Source organism: Phoca vitulina, unplaced genomic scaffold (genome assembly GCF_004348235.1).
Source record: "Phoca vitulina isolate PV1807 unplaced genomic scaffold, GSC_HSeal_1.0 scaffold109, whole genome shotgun sequence".
In the NCBI taxonomy this organism is placed as follows: Eukaryota; Metazoa; Chordata; class Mammalia; order Carnivora; family Phocidae; genus Phoca; species Phoca vitulina.
In genome coordinates, this window is record NW_022589812.1 from 595,191 (window position 1) to 613,146 (window position 17,956).

General features: G+C 44.4%; 1 protein-coding gene and 1 pseudogene across 1 annotated transcript in view; both read right to left on the reverse strand.

Moving 5' to 3' along the window:
• The window catches only part of LOC116628033 (transmembrane channel-like protein 7), a 49,016-nt gene that overhangs the window by 13,224 nt on the left and 17,836 nt on the right, over window positions 1-17,956 (reverse strand). Inside the window, exons 4-12 of the mRNA XM_032398074.1 lie at window positions 16,439-16,606; window positions 14,590-14,672; window positions 9,985-10,130; window positions 8,295-8,442; window positions 6,871-7,044; window positions 4,985-5,142; window positions 3,304-3,421; window positions 2,889-2,986; window positions 436-622 (exon numbers count right to left, since the gene is read on the reverse strand). Coding sequence (XP_032253965.1) covers window positions 436-622; window positions 2,889-2,986; window positions 3,304-3,421; window positions 4,985-5,142; window positions 6,871-7,044; window positions 8,295-8,442; window positions 9,985-10,130; window positions 14,590-14,672; window positions 16,439-16,606 — 1,280 coding nt within the window. The remainder of the gene's footprint in view (window positions 1-435; window positions 623-2,888; window positions 2,987-3,303; window positions 3,422-4,984; window positions 5,143-6,870; window positions 7,045-8,294; window positions 8,443-9,984; window positions 10,131-14,589; window positions 14,673-16,438; window positions 16,607-17,956) is intronic.
• LOC116628044 lies at window positions 9,168-9,293 on the reverse strand (annotated as a pseudogene).

Genomic DNA, 17,956 nt, shown 5'->3' on the forward strand with positions numbered 1-17,956 from the left:
GGACAGTGACTTACAGAAACATTTCAATCACAGGAGCAAAAAAAAAGTCTTGACAAAACTCTCAAAATTATAAAGATGTGGAAATCCATTCAAAGTCTTTTTTCCAGAATAAAAATATACACCAAATAAGGGATGTAATTTTTTTTAAAGGTTCTGTATTTGTCAGAGAGAGAGAGCATAAGCAGGGGGAGCAGCGGCAGAGGGAGAAACAGGCTCCCCGCTGAGCAAGGAGTCTGATGCGGGACTCAATCCCAGGACCCTGGGACATGACCTGAGCCGAAGGCAGACGCTTAACCGACTGAGCCACCCAGGTGTCCCAAAGGATGTAATTTTGATTCGTGGGATGTGTGTGGGCTGCAGACACATGACCTGCCCAATGCCTTGTGAGGTCAAGAATGGTCCAGAATATCAGTCCCCTACCCCTGCTCTCCTTACCTCTTTCACATAAAAGATGATAATGAATTTCAAGGTTGCAATTGCAGGGAGAAGAGGTGAGAAAAACGCTCCAATCCAGCAAATGGTTTGCCCATAGACGATCCCCAGAACGTTATCAGGAATGGCAAATTCCTGCTGTCCCCAGCACTGAATCAGCTTCCAAGAGGAACAGTAGGTCACCAGGAGCCTGGAAACAAAGGGGACAATTTCTCACCTGGACTGCCAGTGCCTGCCAAGGCCACAGAACCACGTCCACCAAATCAGGGCTGTTGCCACACACATTTCTCCTGGAAACTGGTTAGTCACATGTCTAGAAGATGCAGAATGCAGTGAACTCCGGAATCATTAAGACCAGAGTCTGAATCTCAGATCTACAGCTTAGCAGCCAAATAAGGTTAGACGACGTTTGTTTTCCTCATCTGGAATGTGGGGGAATTATAACAACCTACTTCACCAGGTTGTGGTGACAATGAATGACACAGACAGTCTCTGTGCTCTTGCTTGCCACTAAGCCCAAAAAGTAATGTGCATTCACACAGAAAATGGCTTATGAGAACCCTACTGCCTAGCATACCACTTCCTGGAATCCTACACGCTTCTTGCAGAAACCCTAGGACCAGGGGCTTGAGATTAACACACACAGCTGCTCACTGTAGATTGTCTCATATTAGCAAAAACACTGGAGACAACCTAAATGCCCATCAGTAGGGGCTACAATGACAAATTATAGGGCATGGACTTATATCATACAGTCCTTAAAATAAATGAGGAAAATACATGTGTCCTGATATGGAAAGTTGTTCATGATATTTTGTGTGTCCAAGGAAGGGGGGAAGAAAAGGCAAGAAAGCTGCAGACCAATGTGGATGTACTGTGATCCTATTTATAGGGAGAAAAAGAACACTCCTAGCAAGACTGTGTGTTTATTTGCATAGGTGGTTCTGTAAATGTGTTTTTATTTGTAAGGACTGCCGGATCTACCCCAAAGTGTTAACAATGGCCACCTCTGAAAAATGAGGTGGGAATGGGGAGCTAGGGGGACGGTAACAAAAGAGAAGTCTCACTATTCTCTAGGCCTCTGTTTTTATTTCTGTATTCTAAATATTTAACGTTTTTTAATAAGTACACACTCATGTCATATTTGTATAGGTTTTTAAAAGGAGAGTTTCGAGGCACCAGTCAGTTAAGCATCTGACTCTTGATTTTGGCTCAGATCATGATCTCAGGGTTGTGAGATTGAGCCCCATGTCAGGCTCTGTGCTGGGTGCAGAACCTGCTTAAGATTCTCTCTCTCCCTCTGCCCCTCCCCTAACCCCCACCCCCCACTCTCTCATTCTCTCTCTCTAAAAAAAAATAAAAAATAAAAAAATAAATAAAAACAGAGTTGCCTGGGTGGCACAGTCAGTAAAGTGTCTGACTCTCGGTTTCTGCCCAGGTCATGATCTCAGGGTCCTGAGATCAAGCCCCACATTCAGCTCTGAGCTCAGTGGGAAGTCTGCTTGAGATTCTCTTCCTCTACCTCTGCCCCTCCCCTGCTTGTGTGCTCACACGCTCTCTCTCTAAAATAAATAAATTTTGGGGGCACCTGGATGGCTCAGTTGGTTAAGCGACTGCCTTTGGCTCAGGTCATGATCCTGGAGTCTCAGGATCGAGTCCCGCATCAGGCTCCCTCCTCAGTGGGAAGTCTGCCTCTCCCTCTGACCTTACCCCTTCTCATGCACTCTATCTCTCTCACTCTCTCTCTCTCAAATAAATAAATAAAATCTTTAAAATAAATAAATAAATAAAATAAATAAAATTTTAAAAATAAATAAATAAAAATAAAAGGATAGTTTCTTTTTTAAAGTTTATTTTTAAGGGCTTACTGGACTACTGATATGCCTGGATAATTTGTACAGCTGGGTAAAAACGTGGTTAAGTAAACAGTTTCACCTAAGGCTCAAGGAAATGCCAATAATAATAATGCAATGACAATGTGGTAATGATAATCATGATAGCGACAGATAATATTTTGTTGAGTGCTCAGTACTTTTATCTGCATTTTCTCACGTCATCCTCAAACTGTGCTGTGAAGTGGCTACGGCCACCATCCCCATTTCACAGGTGGGAAAATAGGCACAGGGCTTATTGCCCAAGGTCACATGACCAGCAAGTGGCAGTGTTGGGGCGTGAACCTGGAAGGTCTCCCCTGATAGTAGCTGTGCTAATGGTCAGAAGCCATCTCCATGGAAACTTCATGGAAAGCAGCGCCATTTTGGTTCATGCTGTCTTTCAAGGGGGCACCTAATGGACTATGGGGTCAATGGCCCAGAGCCAGCTCAAAGTCACTGGATGGTTGTCAGTGATGTGTGTCAGCACTTTATGAAGAGCAGCTGTGATGGGAGCCTCCACTGGGGATATGGAAGGGACTGGGAGGGGTAGGCGGAAATCAGAGGGGTATCCCTCACACTTACTTTCTGGGAAAATCCACAAAAAGCGTCACAGCCAAGATGATGATGAGGTCAAAGATCATCAGCTTGTACATTTCCTGCCCAACTTGGGTCTCCCAGCACTGAAACCAAAGAGATCGAGAGAAAATGAGGCGCAACTTGGGGCAGAGAAAGCCAGGTTCTCACACTCCTTCCAATGCCCCGTCCACCCGCAGATCCTGCTGTATCCGGAGGCCATCAGCGGACGCTCCGTGGAGCTCCAGCACAGACTCTGGTTTCCAAGCCTACAGAAGGGTCTGCTGTGTGACTCGGCTACACAGCAGGAAAGCGCATCAACTGGGATTCAAACCCATAGCTTTGAGGGCCGTTCTCTTGATGTTGAGCCTGTCACCCCACAATGACCTCCCCCTGCAAGATGCCCCCATCCCTGCAGGCTCACCGGGTAGAGTTTCTGGTTGTAGCCACAGAGCTCACAGGAGTAGTTATCACAGGATGTAATCTTGGAACCCAGGGTGAACACCAGCACGCAGATGGTAGCCAGCCGCATGAAGACACACCTGCGGGGGGAAGAGTGAGGAGAGGGGGTGGGAAGAGGGGGCCTCAGGGCAGGCCGGCTCCTTGGAACTGAGGCTAGAGAGCAGAAAAGCTCCAAAGCAAACCCACAAATAATTAGAGAGTTTCTCTTTGGGATTCTGAGAATGTTCTAGAAATGGACAGCAGCGCTGGTGGCACAGCACTGGGAATGTACTTAATGCCACAGAATTGTACACTTAAAAATGTCTAGGGGCGCCTGGGCGGCCCCAAATATTTTTTTAAATGTCTAACCTGAGTGGTACAGTCAGGGGAGTATGTGACCCTTGATCTCAAGGTTGTGAGTTCTAGTCCCACATTGGGTGTAGAGATCACTTAAAAATAAAATCTTTCGGGGCGCCTGGGTGGCTCAGTCGTTGAGCGTCTGCCTTCGGCTCAGATCATGATCCCAGGGTCCTGGGATCGAGCCCCGCATCGGGCTCCCTGCTCAGCGGGAAGCCTGCTTCTCCCTCTCCCACTCCCCCTGCTTGTGTTCCCTCTCTTGCTGTGTCTCTCTCTGTCAAATAAATAAATAAAATCTTAAAAAAAAAAAAAAAAAGATTTGCTTAAAATAATCCAGCAAAAGTGTGTTGGGGGGACAGATGAAACAAGATTAGCAAACTGTTGGTAATGATCAAAACTAAGTGATGGGCATATGGAGGTTTATTACACCTTTCGTTTCTGTTTGAAATTTTCCAAAATAAAAAGTTTAAAAAAAAGTGCAAATACCATCTGAGGCATGAAACGCTCTACATCACACAGTCCCCACCTGGTCCTCTTCAACTTACTTGTGTTCACTCCCCAGACCCTGCTTTACAGCTGTCCTTTCTTTCTTTCTCTTTTCTCTTTCTTTCTTTTTTAAGAGTATTTATTTAGAATGAGAAGAGATATTACAACAAATTATAAGCAGTCAGCTATAGCACACACAAGTCAGTGACCTGGCCCCACTTTCTTGGCACTCATTATCCCGGCAGATGCCCCAGGCTCCTGGCGTAAGTGCTTGTAACTCTCCTCTCCTCTCCTCCCAAGGCCCATGCACAGGGGTAGCGAGGTGGGAGCAGGGGGAGTTGATGCCTCTGGGAGCCAGCTACTTTTATGAAGTACAGGATGGACACCTTGGTGGGTGGGAACCCACTAAGATATATCCCACCCAAACACCCAGTTGTCCGGTAGGGCCGAGCCCCAGCTGCCAACAGCCCCAAGAAGAAACCCTTTATCAACAGCCTTCCCTTCACTCTCTCATTTCCTCATTCCCTTGCTGGTATACACTTGTCATTTCTAACATCTTCCGAGCAATCCCAGGGCCGCACCTTATGCCCTCAGCTGTGGACGTGCTAATACATGAACCAAAAATATTAATACCACTGAGTACATGCTTAAGTCAAAGAGATTTCACTGCATAAGCAAACTCTGATTCATTCATGTGGGCTGTCTGAAGGTTGTCGAGGATTCTTGGCTCAACAGGAAAAGGTGCCACAATTGATTAGCAATGTCTGCCATGGGCAGGAAAGTGGGCAAGTGGTGACCTGCTTGGCATGTCTAGGCATTACCTAAGTATTGTCAGCCGGATCTCAAAGCCTGGGGAATAATCCTCATAGTGGATGATCTTGGCAAAGATCATTGGGGTGATAAAATTGGCCAGCGTAATCACAATAGAAGGCAGGTACAATATCAAAAGGTTCTCTCCAAAAACCATCTTGTCAATTTCCTATGAAGATATCAAAGGGAAGTTACATCACAAATGAATTGACCTTGAAAGAACTTAACTATACGTACGTCAAGTCATTATACTGTACACCTTATATGTTATATGTCAATTATATCTCAATAAAGCTGGAAAAAAAACTCAACTATACATATTTAGATAAACAAACAACACAAAACATATATGTCATTCAACATGGCCTCTAAACACAAGCCATTTCTGGGGCGCCTGGGTGGCTCAGTCGCTTATCTGACTCTTGATTTTGGCTTAAGTCATGATCTCAGGGTCATGAGATCGAGCCCCATGTCTGGCTACGTGCTGAGCATGGAGCCTGCTTGGGATTCTCTCTCTCCCTCTCTCTCTGTCCCTCACTCTCTCTCTAAAAAAATTTAAAAAATAAAAATAAACAGGGCGCCTGGGTGGCTCAGATGGTTAAGCGTCTGCCTTCAGCTCAGGTCATGATCCCAGGGTCCTGGGATCAAGTCCCACATCGGGCTCCTGGCTCAGCAGGGAGTCTGCTTCTCCCTCTCCCTCTGCCTCTCCCACTGCTCATGCTCTCCTCTCTCTCTGTATCTCTGTGTCTCAAATGAATAAATAAAATCTTTAAAAAAAATAAAATAAAATAAAATAAAAATAAAAATAAACATAAGCCATTTCCTTCCTTGGATGTTCAAATAGAGGTATCATGCTCTAGTACCACAGAAAGAAAAATTAGCTCTAGTGGATTAATTAAGGTCAAGTTTAAAAAAAAAAAATCCATGTAGTCTGTATCTGTGGGCAATTTAAAGTATTTTCAAGGCCATAGTAGTTATTGATTTGGACTAGCCATTCTCTCCTTTCAGAGTAATAAACTATTTGGCCACATATACAGCTATCTGGGATAAAACTATTATTTCCTGGCCTCCCTTATAGTGAGGTACAGCTATCTGACTAAATTCTGGCTAAAGGGATGTGAGAAGATGTTTTAAGTGCAAGCACTTAAAAGGTCTTGTCCTTGAAGAAAAGGGTATACCTTCCCATCCCCTTCACCTCCTTCCCATTGGTTAGAATGTGGACACGCTGAACTATCTTGTACCATATAGGAGAGGGCGTACCCTAAGGATGGCAGAGCCACAAGACGGAAGGAACCTGGATCCTCCCCCCCACTCCAATGATTGATTTCATGAATCAAAGCCACCAGACCAATGTATATTTTTAAAACCACTGCTATTTTAGGTAAACTGGAGCCCCAGCTAGTAAGTAGTGGAGTTGAGGATTAAATCTAGGTAGGTAAACCTGAATTTGAATATTATGGATTCTAGGAGGAATTCCAAACACTCTTTTTGGATGCTCCTGTATTTTTATTAAAAGTAGAAATTGGGGGCTCCTGGTTGGCTCAGTTGGTTAAGGGTCTGCCTTCGGCTCAGGTCGTGATCCCAGGGTCCTGGGATTGAGCCCCGCATCGGGCTCCCTGCTCAGCAGGGAGCCTGCTTCTCCCTCTCCCCCCTGCTCATGCTCTCTCTCTCGCTATCTCTCTCTCTCTCAAATAAATAAATAAATAAATAAAATCTTTAAAAAAAGATAGAAATTGGTCACCTCTGATTTTCAGTTCTCTGTCATAGCAGTCAAACTGATATCCTTATGTATAAAACAGAAATGATGACGGTCTCTATGTCGGAGGCTTGTAATGCACTTGGCATACCTAATGTCCAGCCAGAGTAAAAGTTAAGCTGGCTTTCACAGAGTACTTACTTTTTTCATGTGCTCTTGTGAGAATATTGTCGCTCTGTAGATTGCATAAAAGCACGCGGCTAAAACGGCCAGAACAATACAGTTCAAAAACAGTCTCAGAGAGTAAATCCGTATCGTCTCTTCTGATGTTCTTTCTGCTATCTTCTGCCGTATTCTTTCTTCCTCCAGATCTGCCTGAGGGCCAAAGAAAACTCATCTGTGAGCATGGGGTGAAGGGATATTCAGGGGTGGAACCTGTGATTCATCCTCATACCCCATCCATCCATCTTTAAGACCTTCCTTAAATAAAAAAAATGATCTCCGTGTAGATATCTTCCCAGACCAAGCCCAACTAGCTTTCATGTCTACTAAGGGTCTAAGTCAAGATAGAACCTCCTAAGACTGCAGTTAGGGACGCCTGAGTGGCTCAGTCAGTTAAGAGTCTGCCTTCAGCTCAGGTCATGATCCCAGGGTCCTGGGATCAAGCCCTGCATTGGGCTCCCTGCTCAGCAGGGAGTCTGCTTTTCCTTCTCCCTTGGCTGCTCCCCCTCACTCATGCTCTGTCTTTCAAGTAAATAAAATCTTTAAAAAAAAAAAAAAAGACTGCAGTTAGACTTCACAATAACTGTGAAAACAGAAGCATAACCTATCCATGGCATTACTTAGATGTAGTATATGTCATTCCTTTAGACAAAGAATACATTTGGTTTGAGCCCTTCCATCTCACTTTATTATGCTTTTGTTATGATCGTCTCCTCCTTTTTTGGGTGGGTTTGTTCAAGATACCGTTTGTTCCTCTTTCTCCTCTTATGAATCTGGAAATTCTCTTGTACTTTTTCCTATTCTCTCCACTCCACCTTATCATCATAGTATCCCCTCCTAGTTCTAGTTTCTCCTGGTATAAGTGATGCATGACAGGTTCTCATCAGGTGGAAAAATAACAGTATAAGGTGGGGGGGAAGGAGGGAAGACACCATTCCCTCCCACCCACCCTCGTGTGCCCACCTCCCACCCATCCCCAGTCCACCAACTCCATGCTTCGGTGAAGGTGATCAACCCCAGGAGGCAGCTCTCCGTGGAAAGTTCTTTCTTTTTTTTAAGATTTTATTTATTTATTTGACAGAGAGAGACACAGCAAGAGAGGGAACACAGGCAAGGGGAGTGGGAGAGGGAGAAGCAGGCTTCCCGCTGAGCAGGGAGCCCGATGTGGGACTCGATCCCAGGACGCTGGGATCAGGACCTGAGCCGAAGGCAGACGTTTAACCGACTGAGCCACCCAGGCACCCCCTCTGTGGAAAGTTCTTGAAGACGACACGGGAAACTTGCTAAGCACTAGAGACAGCCTGGGCCACACCCAGCTCCTCTGCAAGCTGCAGCCCCCCGGCTTTCCAAGGCACGACTTGGCTGGCAAGGAACCCGCCAAGAGAAAACCCAGCAGCACTCACTCGGAGCTCGTATCGCAGGCTGCTGTGCTTCAGGTCCGCCATGCCGCGGCTGGTGATGCAGAAGTCCCAGCCGGCAAAGATCTTGTTGCAGTAACTCTGGAAGTGCTCCTCGCTCCGGATCAGGTTGATTTTGAACCCTTCCACTGACCTGGCCCCAAAACACGATGACCCTTCTTAGAAGAACAACAAAATACAGGCCCGTGGATTGGCTTTGTTGACAATATAAAAAAATTATACATGGCTGCATTTTCCACTCGTTTTGACAGGGACAAGTCTGGACCATGCTACATATGCGTGGCAGCTAACCAGGCAGCTCATGGTGGAAAATCATTTCCTTTCATCTATCCAAGGGCTTTTCTCATAGCTGGAATAAAATCCAAACTCTTTAGCACAGCCTAGAGAGCCTGCACTACGCCATCTTTCCTCCCATACGGCCATGCTGCTGGGATGACCATGGCTTTTTTCCCCGTTCTATAAACTCACAAACTTCTCTGGCCTCAGGGCCTTTGTACTTACAGGTCCGCTCTACCCATTCCTCAGTCAATTCTTCCCCTGCCTCTTCTCATGGATGCTTCTTTCCCATCATTCAGGCGTCAGGTCAAATATCCCTTCCAACGATTCCTCACCACCCCTTCTAAAGTTGTGACCCCTCACTTCAGGTTAGTCTATTTTCTTCACAGCATTGAATCTAATCTGCAGTCATTATGTGTTTACTGCCTAGAGCCCCTTATCCTGACTACATTTTAAATTCCTTGAGGGCAGGTACACAGGCTTTCTTGCCACGTTTATATCTGGAATGCCTGGACTGTAATATGACCACGATCCAGCTGATGGATAAATGAATAAATGACTTAAATAGTAAAATAACCAAATATTTAGTGAGCACCTGTTCAGGTCAGATGCCATGCTGTTGCACACTTTGTAATTTTAATTCATTTAACTAACTAAATTTAAATAAAAATTTTACACTTGATCTTAGCCAAAAGGCCGAGAAGCGATTAAAATTTAAATAAAAAATTTAAAATTTAATTAATACTCCTTGCTATTCATTTCTTGGGAATTGGCATCTCCCACTGAACCGCCTGTCTACCATGGAAAATACGAGGTTCTCGTATGATCTTGACCTACTGGCTGTAGTTGAAGGGTCAGAGTTGGGTACCTGAATGAAGAGCCAACACGTCTCTTCAAAAGGATTTCTGAACCTGTGACCTTGGGAGTCTACATAAGGAAGCTGCCACCAGGAGAATCACCAGGGATGAAGGAGCCCTTGCTTTTGGTGGTTTGGAAGACATACCCATATCCTTATCCTTCCTGTAATTTGGAGTTTCCTCCCTTCCTTGGTTCTCTCAATTCCCCTTTACTCTAGTTAGTCAGAGTTGGGTTTCTGCCACTTACAACCCAATAGAGACCTGATTAGCAACCACACCAGATCAAAGAGGTCACATTACAGCCCTGACAAATGTGTGTAATAATGATTTGGCTGTGGTTCCAGCCCCCAAATCTTGCCTCCGTTACTTCCAGGTCTCCTTGGCCTACAACGTACTCACAAACTTTTCTTCCCATATACCTGTTATGGGACTCTGGACTCTGCTCATCATTTGGGCAATGGCTCCCAGAGTCCACAGACCACCAATAAACCCCAGCCAGCAAGGGTAATTCAAAAAGAATGCGATGATCTGATAAATTTTACCTTTTCACTATCCAAAGAAGGCTCAGGGCCAGGTAGGCAATTGTGCTTAACAAATAAGCCAGGGGCAGATCATAGGTGAAGTTCGGAAATTTTACTCCATCAATGGTGTAATGTCCATAAAAGAGGCAGGTCTCCTCCAAGAAACCCTGAAACAAAGCCAAAGGCATGAGGTCAGACTGGTTACGTTCACTGCAGGGAACCAGAAGACCAGTCTCTGCCTCAAGGAACCCACATTCCAGTGTCATAAGGAGTGCTCAGCTAGTGTCTGGGGAACAAAGCATGGATAAAACCTGAGCATTAAAAATACAGAAGTGTGGGGGCGCCTGGGTGGCTCAGTCGTTAAGCATCTGCCTTCGGCTCAGGTCATGATCCCAGGGTCCTGGGATCGAGCCCCGCATCGGACTCCCTGCTCAGCGGGAAGCCTGCTTCTCCCTCTCCCACTCCCCCTGCTTGTGTTCCCTCTCTTGCTGTGTCTCTCTCTGTCAAATAAATAAAATCTTAAAAAAAAAAAAAAAATACAGAGGTGTGTGATCCAAAAATGAAATTAAGAAAACAATTCCGTGTGCAACAACAGCAGAAAGGGTAACATACTTAGGAATAGATTTAACATATGAAGTGTAAATCTTACATTCTTAAGACTAGAAAACATTGTTTAAGAAATTAAAGATCTAGGGGTTAAGCATCAGACTCTTGATTTCAGCTCAGGTCATGATCTCAGGGTGGTGAGATCGAGCCCCTACGTTGGGCTCCGCGCTCAGCACAGAATCTGAGATTCTCTCTCTCCCTCTCCCTTTGCCCCCCTCCCTGCTTATGCGCTCACTTTCTCTCTCAATAAAAAAATAAATAAAATCTTAAAAAAAAAAAGAAGATACACAATGGTCAATAAGCATATGAAAAGATAGATGCTCAACACCGTGTTACTCATTAGAGAAATGCAAATCAAAACCACAAAGAGATCCCACTTCACACAAACTAGAGTGGCTATAATCAAAAAGTCGGGGTAAATACCAAGTATTGACAAGAATGTGGAGACATCAGAACCCTCATACACTGCAGGTGAGAATGTAAAACGGTGCAGCCGCTTTGGAAAAGTTGGGCAATTCCTCAAAAAGTTACACACAGGGTCACCATTTGACCTAGGGATTCCACTCCTAGGTATATACCCCGAAGAATTAAAAAGATCTGTCCCCAACAAAAACTCACACATGAATGTCCATAGCAGCATTATTCATAATAGCCAAAATGTGTAAACCACCCAAATGTCCACCGTGAATGGATAAACAAAATGTAATATATCTGCACAATGAAATCTTATTTGACCAGAACAAGGAATGAAAGACTGGTAAGATGCCACAACATGGATGAACCTTAAAAACATGCTAAGTCGGGGCACCTGGGTGGCTCAGTCAGTTAAGCGTCTGCCTTCGGCTCAGGTCATGATCCCAGGGTCCTGGGATCGAGTCCCATGTCGGGCTCCCTGCTCAGCGGGGAGCCTGCTTCTCCCTCTGCTTGCCACTGTCGCTCTCACTCTCAAATAAATAAAATATTAAAAAAAAACAAAACATGCTAAGGGAAAGAAGCCAGAGACAAAAGACCATGTATTATAGGATGCCGTGTATATGAAATGTCAGGAATAAGCATTTTGTAGACAGAAAGTAGATTAATGGTTGCTTAGCACCAGTTAGGATTGGTAGGGGTTATGGAAAAGGTACAGCATTTCTTTTTAAGGCGATGAAATTGTTCTAAGATTGACTAGCGATGACAGAACTTACCTGTGAATACAGTAAAAAAACACTGAATTCTATACTTTAAATGGGTGAATTGTATGCTGTGTGAATTATATCTCAATAAAGCTGTTACCAAAACCAAACCGAACCAAAAAAACCCAAAGGTGCCCCATGTGAAAATATAGCACAGAAAAGTTCCTGACTACTTAGGGAGGGAATAATTGAATACCTCACATGTCTCCTTGGATAGCGGGAAAATTCTAGGAGAGTGGGAAGACAGTACATACAGAAAGCAGAAATAGTATGTATCGTATACGTAGTACACAGATGTTCCGTATAGCATTGTTTATAAAGGGGGAATATGGAAGCAACAGGGGACTGGCTAGACCATGAAAAACCCGTACAAAATATGAAGCAAGACCATACGAAGAAAGTACACGAGAAAGGTGGAGAAGGCTATGAGCCAGCATTAAAGGTTTGGTGGCCTCTGGGGAAAGGTAATTTCACTTTTCACTCTATAAATTCTGTATTTTTTATGATAACCATATATGCTTATACTGAGTATTAAAGTAAATTTTTTATTAGAAGAAAAATGTAGAAACAGAAGACTCCACCTTTAATTCTCCTGAAGGCTGGGCACACTGGCCATAAACACTTGCCCAACTACACGAAACCAGTTTTTATTGCCCCAGGTTGGTATCAGGGCTGTCATCAATATCTCCCTCAAAATAATTAAATATTATAGGGCAAAGATCCAGTGGGCCTGGAAAATAATCTTTCTGATTTGATCATGAGCCCACCTGTTTTCAGCAAAGACAAGCCAGTGTTTAAAGATTCATTCAGAGGAGCCTGGGTGGCTCAGTCGTTAAGTGTCTGCCTTCGGCTTGGGTCATGATCCCAGGGTCCTGGGATCAAGCCCCGCATCGGGCTCCCTGCTCCGCGGGAAGCCTGCTTCTCCCTCTCCCACTCCCCCTGCTTCTGTTCCCTCTCTCGCTGTCTCTTTCTCTGTCAAATAAAGAAATCTTTAAAAAAAAAGATTCATTCATTTGAGAGAGAGAGAGAGAGAGAGAGAGAGCAGGTGGGAGGGGCAGAGGGAGAGAGAGAAGCAGGCTTCCCGCTGAGCAGGGAGCCTGATGCAGGACTCGATTCCATGACCCCGGGATCATAACCTGAGCCAAAGGCAAACCCTTAACCGAATGAGCCACCCAGGTGCCCTGACAAGCTAGTGTTTAATCTCTCTGGCTATTCTCCTTTCATCACATATAGTCTACTGAACATTTATGATCAAGTGCATCTAAGTGTCCCACAATTTTTCCTATAAGGAGGTTATGGTATGTAGAGATCCACAAAGAGAAACTTCTCTTGTGGGATGTCATCTACAGAAATGGGGCTAACAGCAGTTATGGGAATCTGATCCCACTTTTCTTTCACTAGTGACCTTGGGTTAGTCACTGAATTTCTTTCCTACTCGTATGTTTTATATAGCTTCCGTTTCTTCTTTTGCATGGTGGACATTTTAATACCCACCTGGCAGTCCCTCTCAATTGCTCTGAGGAAAACATAAGCTCAGAGATGTAAAAACCACTTTTTCAAAATCAAATGCAGTGGACAAATTCAAAGCTTTGTACGTTTGGAAAAGCAAAAGCTCAATGACATGGCATTTTAAGGCCAGCAACTTTCAGAAAGATTTCTTTAGGGGCACCTGGTGGTTAAGCATCTGCCTTCGGCTCAGGTCATGATCCCAGGGTCCTGGGATCGAGCCCCACGTCAGGCTCCCTCCTCGGCGGGAAGCCTGCTTCTCCCTCTCCCTCTGCCTGCCGCTCCCCCTGCTTATGCTCTCTCTGTCAAATAAATAAAATCTAAAAAAAAAAAGAAGATTTTAAAAATATATTTGTATTTTTTAAACATCTAAAGGAGTGCTTCTTTTTTTTTTTCTTTTTCTTAAATAGGCTCCATACCCCACATGGGCTCAAACTCCCGACCCTGAGATCAAGAGTCACATGCCCCACCCACCGAGCCCAGCCAGGCACCCACCCAAAGGAGTGGTTCTTAACCAGGGGCAATTCTGTCCCCCAGGAAACATGTGGCAATGTCTGGAGACATTTTTGATTGTCACAACTATGGCTGCTATGGGCATCTAGAGGGCAGAGGCCAGGGATGCTGCTAAACTTCCTACAGCACGGGGCACCTGGGTGGCTCAGTTGTTAGGCGTCTGCCTTCGGCTCAGGTCATGATCCCAGGGTCCTGGGATCGAGTCCTGCATCAGGCTCCCTGCTCGGCGAGGAGCCTGCTTCTCCTTCTCCCACTCCCCGTTTGTGTTCCTGCTCTCGCTGTGTCTCTCTCTGTCAAATAAATAAATAAAATCTTTAAAAAAACAACAACAGACTTTGGATTTCGGGGAATGTATATGGACGTGTACAAATGTGGTGTGCACACACACATATGAGCACATATCTGTATGATGCATGTCTTTGTGTGTGATTTCTGGGAGGAAGAGCCATGGCTTTCAGCCGGGTGGTCTGGGGCCCCGACATGTAAGGTTTTACAATGTCTGAGAAATTAAATAAATTCTCTCTGGGTTTATTTCCACTGAAACTTCTTTCTTTGGGGGAACTCAGTATTTTGTTGCAAGTCAGTACAAAGGGGGCAGGGACTAAGGAATGGCCAGTGGCTGAAGCCTGTTTCCTATATGTTCTAGCAGCGGGTGGGTGAACATTATCCTTGCTGATGAGGTCACTGCAAATCCTGTTCCTTTTACTAGTATTTGTGTCAACTCTTGTGCCTGGCTCTCACCACAGACATTCAGGAGCCTGATCTTTAAATTAACCTATTTTCAGCCTATCGAGGGTCCAAATGTGGAATTATGTTAAATACTTACAGTGCCAGAGAGCAAGTCTATGACATAACTATAAAAGTAAATGAGTCCAGAGCTACTTATTGGATATACTGTGCATTGGACATCTGTAAAAAACAAAAACAAGAACATCAGTGGAAAAGTTTTACAGTCGCTACAACTTGTCTATTGTAATTTGTGTATATAGGCATGCACATGTATATACATTTAGAGATGTCACATCTAATTATGTATGGACGTTGTGAATTTGTGGTTTTCTATTTGCAGTGCAAACCCCAATAGAGCAAGTACAGCAGCATTTTCTCCTCTCGCTATTCTCCCTACACATCTATTGATATATGTCTTTTTCTATATATTTTGTATGTGCGTCTACTTACAGTGCACATTTTCTGTCTGTATGGGTATTTTGTGGTTTGGGGTTCATGTTTGCACATGTTTTGGAAGATGTGATTGATATAACTGTGATTCCACTGTAAGTACGACCAATTTTAAAAGATCTCTACATGTGTATAAATAAAGACGCAGCTTCATTAAGACAACTTATATATTTACATAGGCATAAATAACCAAGAAATCATTTGAATACCAATTTTAATGACACTACCTTATCCTTGAACAGCTAATTCACTTTCCCTGTATCAGTGAGCTATTGCTGCGTAACAAAGAACCACAAAGTCTCAGTGACTGAACATACCAAACGTTTATTTTCTCATTCATGGAGCTGCAATTTGAGTTCATTGAGCTGATTTAGGCTGAGCTAGGGTGGATCCCACGCTTCCAGCTGGGCTCAGGTCTGCACCATATGACTTCATTCTGGGACCCGGGCTGAGGCAATGGTTATCTGGTGATGCTCTTCTCATGGGCAAGCCAACCACACAAGCCATTTCAAGCTAATACTCCATTGGACAAAACCAGCCACATGGCGAAGTGCAATACCAATGGGGCAGAAAGTATCCTCTGCCCACAGTGGGAGGCCCTACAAGTCACAATTACAGGGGAGTGACAAATCGAGAAAAATAACCCAATCTACCACCCCTACTCTGGGCCTTAGTTTCCTATGTTCCTTTGCTAAAGAAGGGAGTTGAACCAGTTTCTCCAAGACCAATTCCAGTTCTGCCATTTTATAATTCTCACATAAGTCAGGCTCTGACTCAGCTCGCCTACTTCTGGCCCCTAGCACAGAGCTTGGTACCTAGAAGGGAATCAATAAATGTTTGTAGAGTGACAGAAACTCTCCCTGTTTGACAACGCAGGATGCCCAAAAGATGGGACCTATGTTGTTGAGAATTATGGCACTTGCCATAATGTCTGGCACATGACTGGTGGAGGCCAGTTTATCTCATTATCAGAGATAAACGTCTCAAAGTAAAGTTACTGGAGTTGGAGTAGGTGATATCATATGTGCTAAATTTTCCACTTTCTTAGCCCACAGTGCTCCTCCCAAATGCCTTGCTGAAATCAGGAGGGGCCAAGTGACTTGCTGTGGGTAATGAGATGTGGCAGAAATGAAAGGTGTCATTCCAGGCAGGAGTTTTAGGAGCCAGTATGTTTGCACTGGCTCTTTTTCTTTTGGACGTAGTGACCATCAGTGGTCCAGAGAGAGGCTGCTCCATCAGCCTGGGCTCCAGAGTGAAGACAATATGGGACAAAGCCACCACCAAACAGTGATGGACATGTACTAGGAGTGAGAAAGAACCTTTTGTGGTTATTAGGTGCTAAGAGTTACCGGGTCATTTGTTTCTGCAGCATAACTGAGCCCATCCTGATGCAAGCACCCGCAACTTAGAATACAAAGATTTCCAGAGAAGGAAGCACTGTAGATAGGTACAGAGTGACAAGAACATTCTCACAGCAAACCAGGCCTTAGACTCACCCGTGTCTTTGGACGGAAGGAGCACAAAAGTGCTGTTGGTGATGTTGTACTTAGTGAGCAAGACTGGGAGCAAAACCAGCATAAAGATGATCAGAAATATCACCAAATTCAGCAACACCAGAAACCGCAAGAAGGAGAAATAGGACTGAATCCCAGTGCCAAATTTCCCTGGAAAAAAGAAATCCAGACATCAGTGACCAAGAGTATTGACCTACACATGCGTTATCCACAGTAGATCCAATCAACCAGAAAGCTGAAGTTGGAGTGATCTTGGTGGGGGAAGGAGGAAGAAATATTTTGTTTTTCTACTGTTGGCTTTAGGGTTCTCCTTTCTAAATCTACACTCGACCTTGAATTAACTACTTGACAATGGTGTGAGGCAGGACTCAATATTCATCTTTCCTTATATGAATATCGAATTGACTCAGTACCATTTACTGAAAAGACTACCCTTTCCCCACTGAATTGCAGCAGTGCTTTTGTAACTGAGCCCAAATGTATGAATCTATTCCTGAATTCTCACAAGCCACGTTCTGAACAAAACCTCCAGAAAGGCCACCACTAAATGAGAAAGGAAGCTGGGGCATGGTGGCTGAACCCCTGGGCTTGGAAGCTTGACGGCCTGGATCAAATCCTTCAAATCCTGGGTCTGCTTCATCCTAGCTGAGGGTACTTGGGAAAAGTATTTTAACCTCTCTGAGCCATGCAAATGATACCTATATGAAATGTTCTTATGAGGATTAACTAAGCCAATATGAGGAAAATGTTTAACACAATGCCCCGCTCACAGTAAAAGCTCAATCGGGGGGCGTCTGGGTGGCTCAGTCGTTAAGCATCTGCCTTCAGCTCAGGTCATGATCCCAGGGTCCTGGGATCGAGCCCTACATCGGGCTCTCTGCTCCGTGGGGAGCCTGCTTCTCCCTCTCCCACTCCCATTACTTGTGTTCCCTCTCTCGCTGTGTCTCTCTCTGTCAAATAAATAAACAAAATCTTTAAAAAAAAAAAAGCTCAATCGGGGTTAGCTTTTATTATTTGGCTCCAAACACGATGCTGTGCTCAGATCTCAGAAAAAGTACAACTAGATGGTTAAGTTTTAAGTGAGCCTATGAAGTCCCTTGTGATTGCATTTACATTCCCCCAATAAAACAACAATTTAAAAAGGTATTTCGTTGAATAAGTTATCAAGAGTATTTTATAGTTTTTTTTTAATAAAGATTTTATTTATTTATTTATTTGAGTGAGAGAGAGTGTGCGCATGAGTGGCGGGGAGGGACAGAGGGAGAGGGAGAAGCAGACTCCCTGCTGAGCAGGGAGCCAATGCGGGACTTGATCCCAGGACCCTGAGATCATGACCTGAGCCGAAGGCAGACGCTTAACTGGCTGAGCCACCCAGGTGGCCCGAGTATTTTATAGGTCTTAAAATAGTAATAATGACAGCATTTCTTCCATTCACCCTGCCACATTCCCTGCAAACTTGACAAAATCCCCACTTTAGCAGATTTGAGGAGTTGTTTGTAA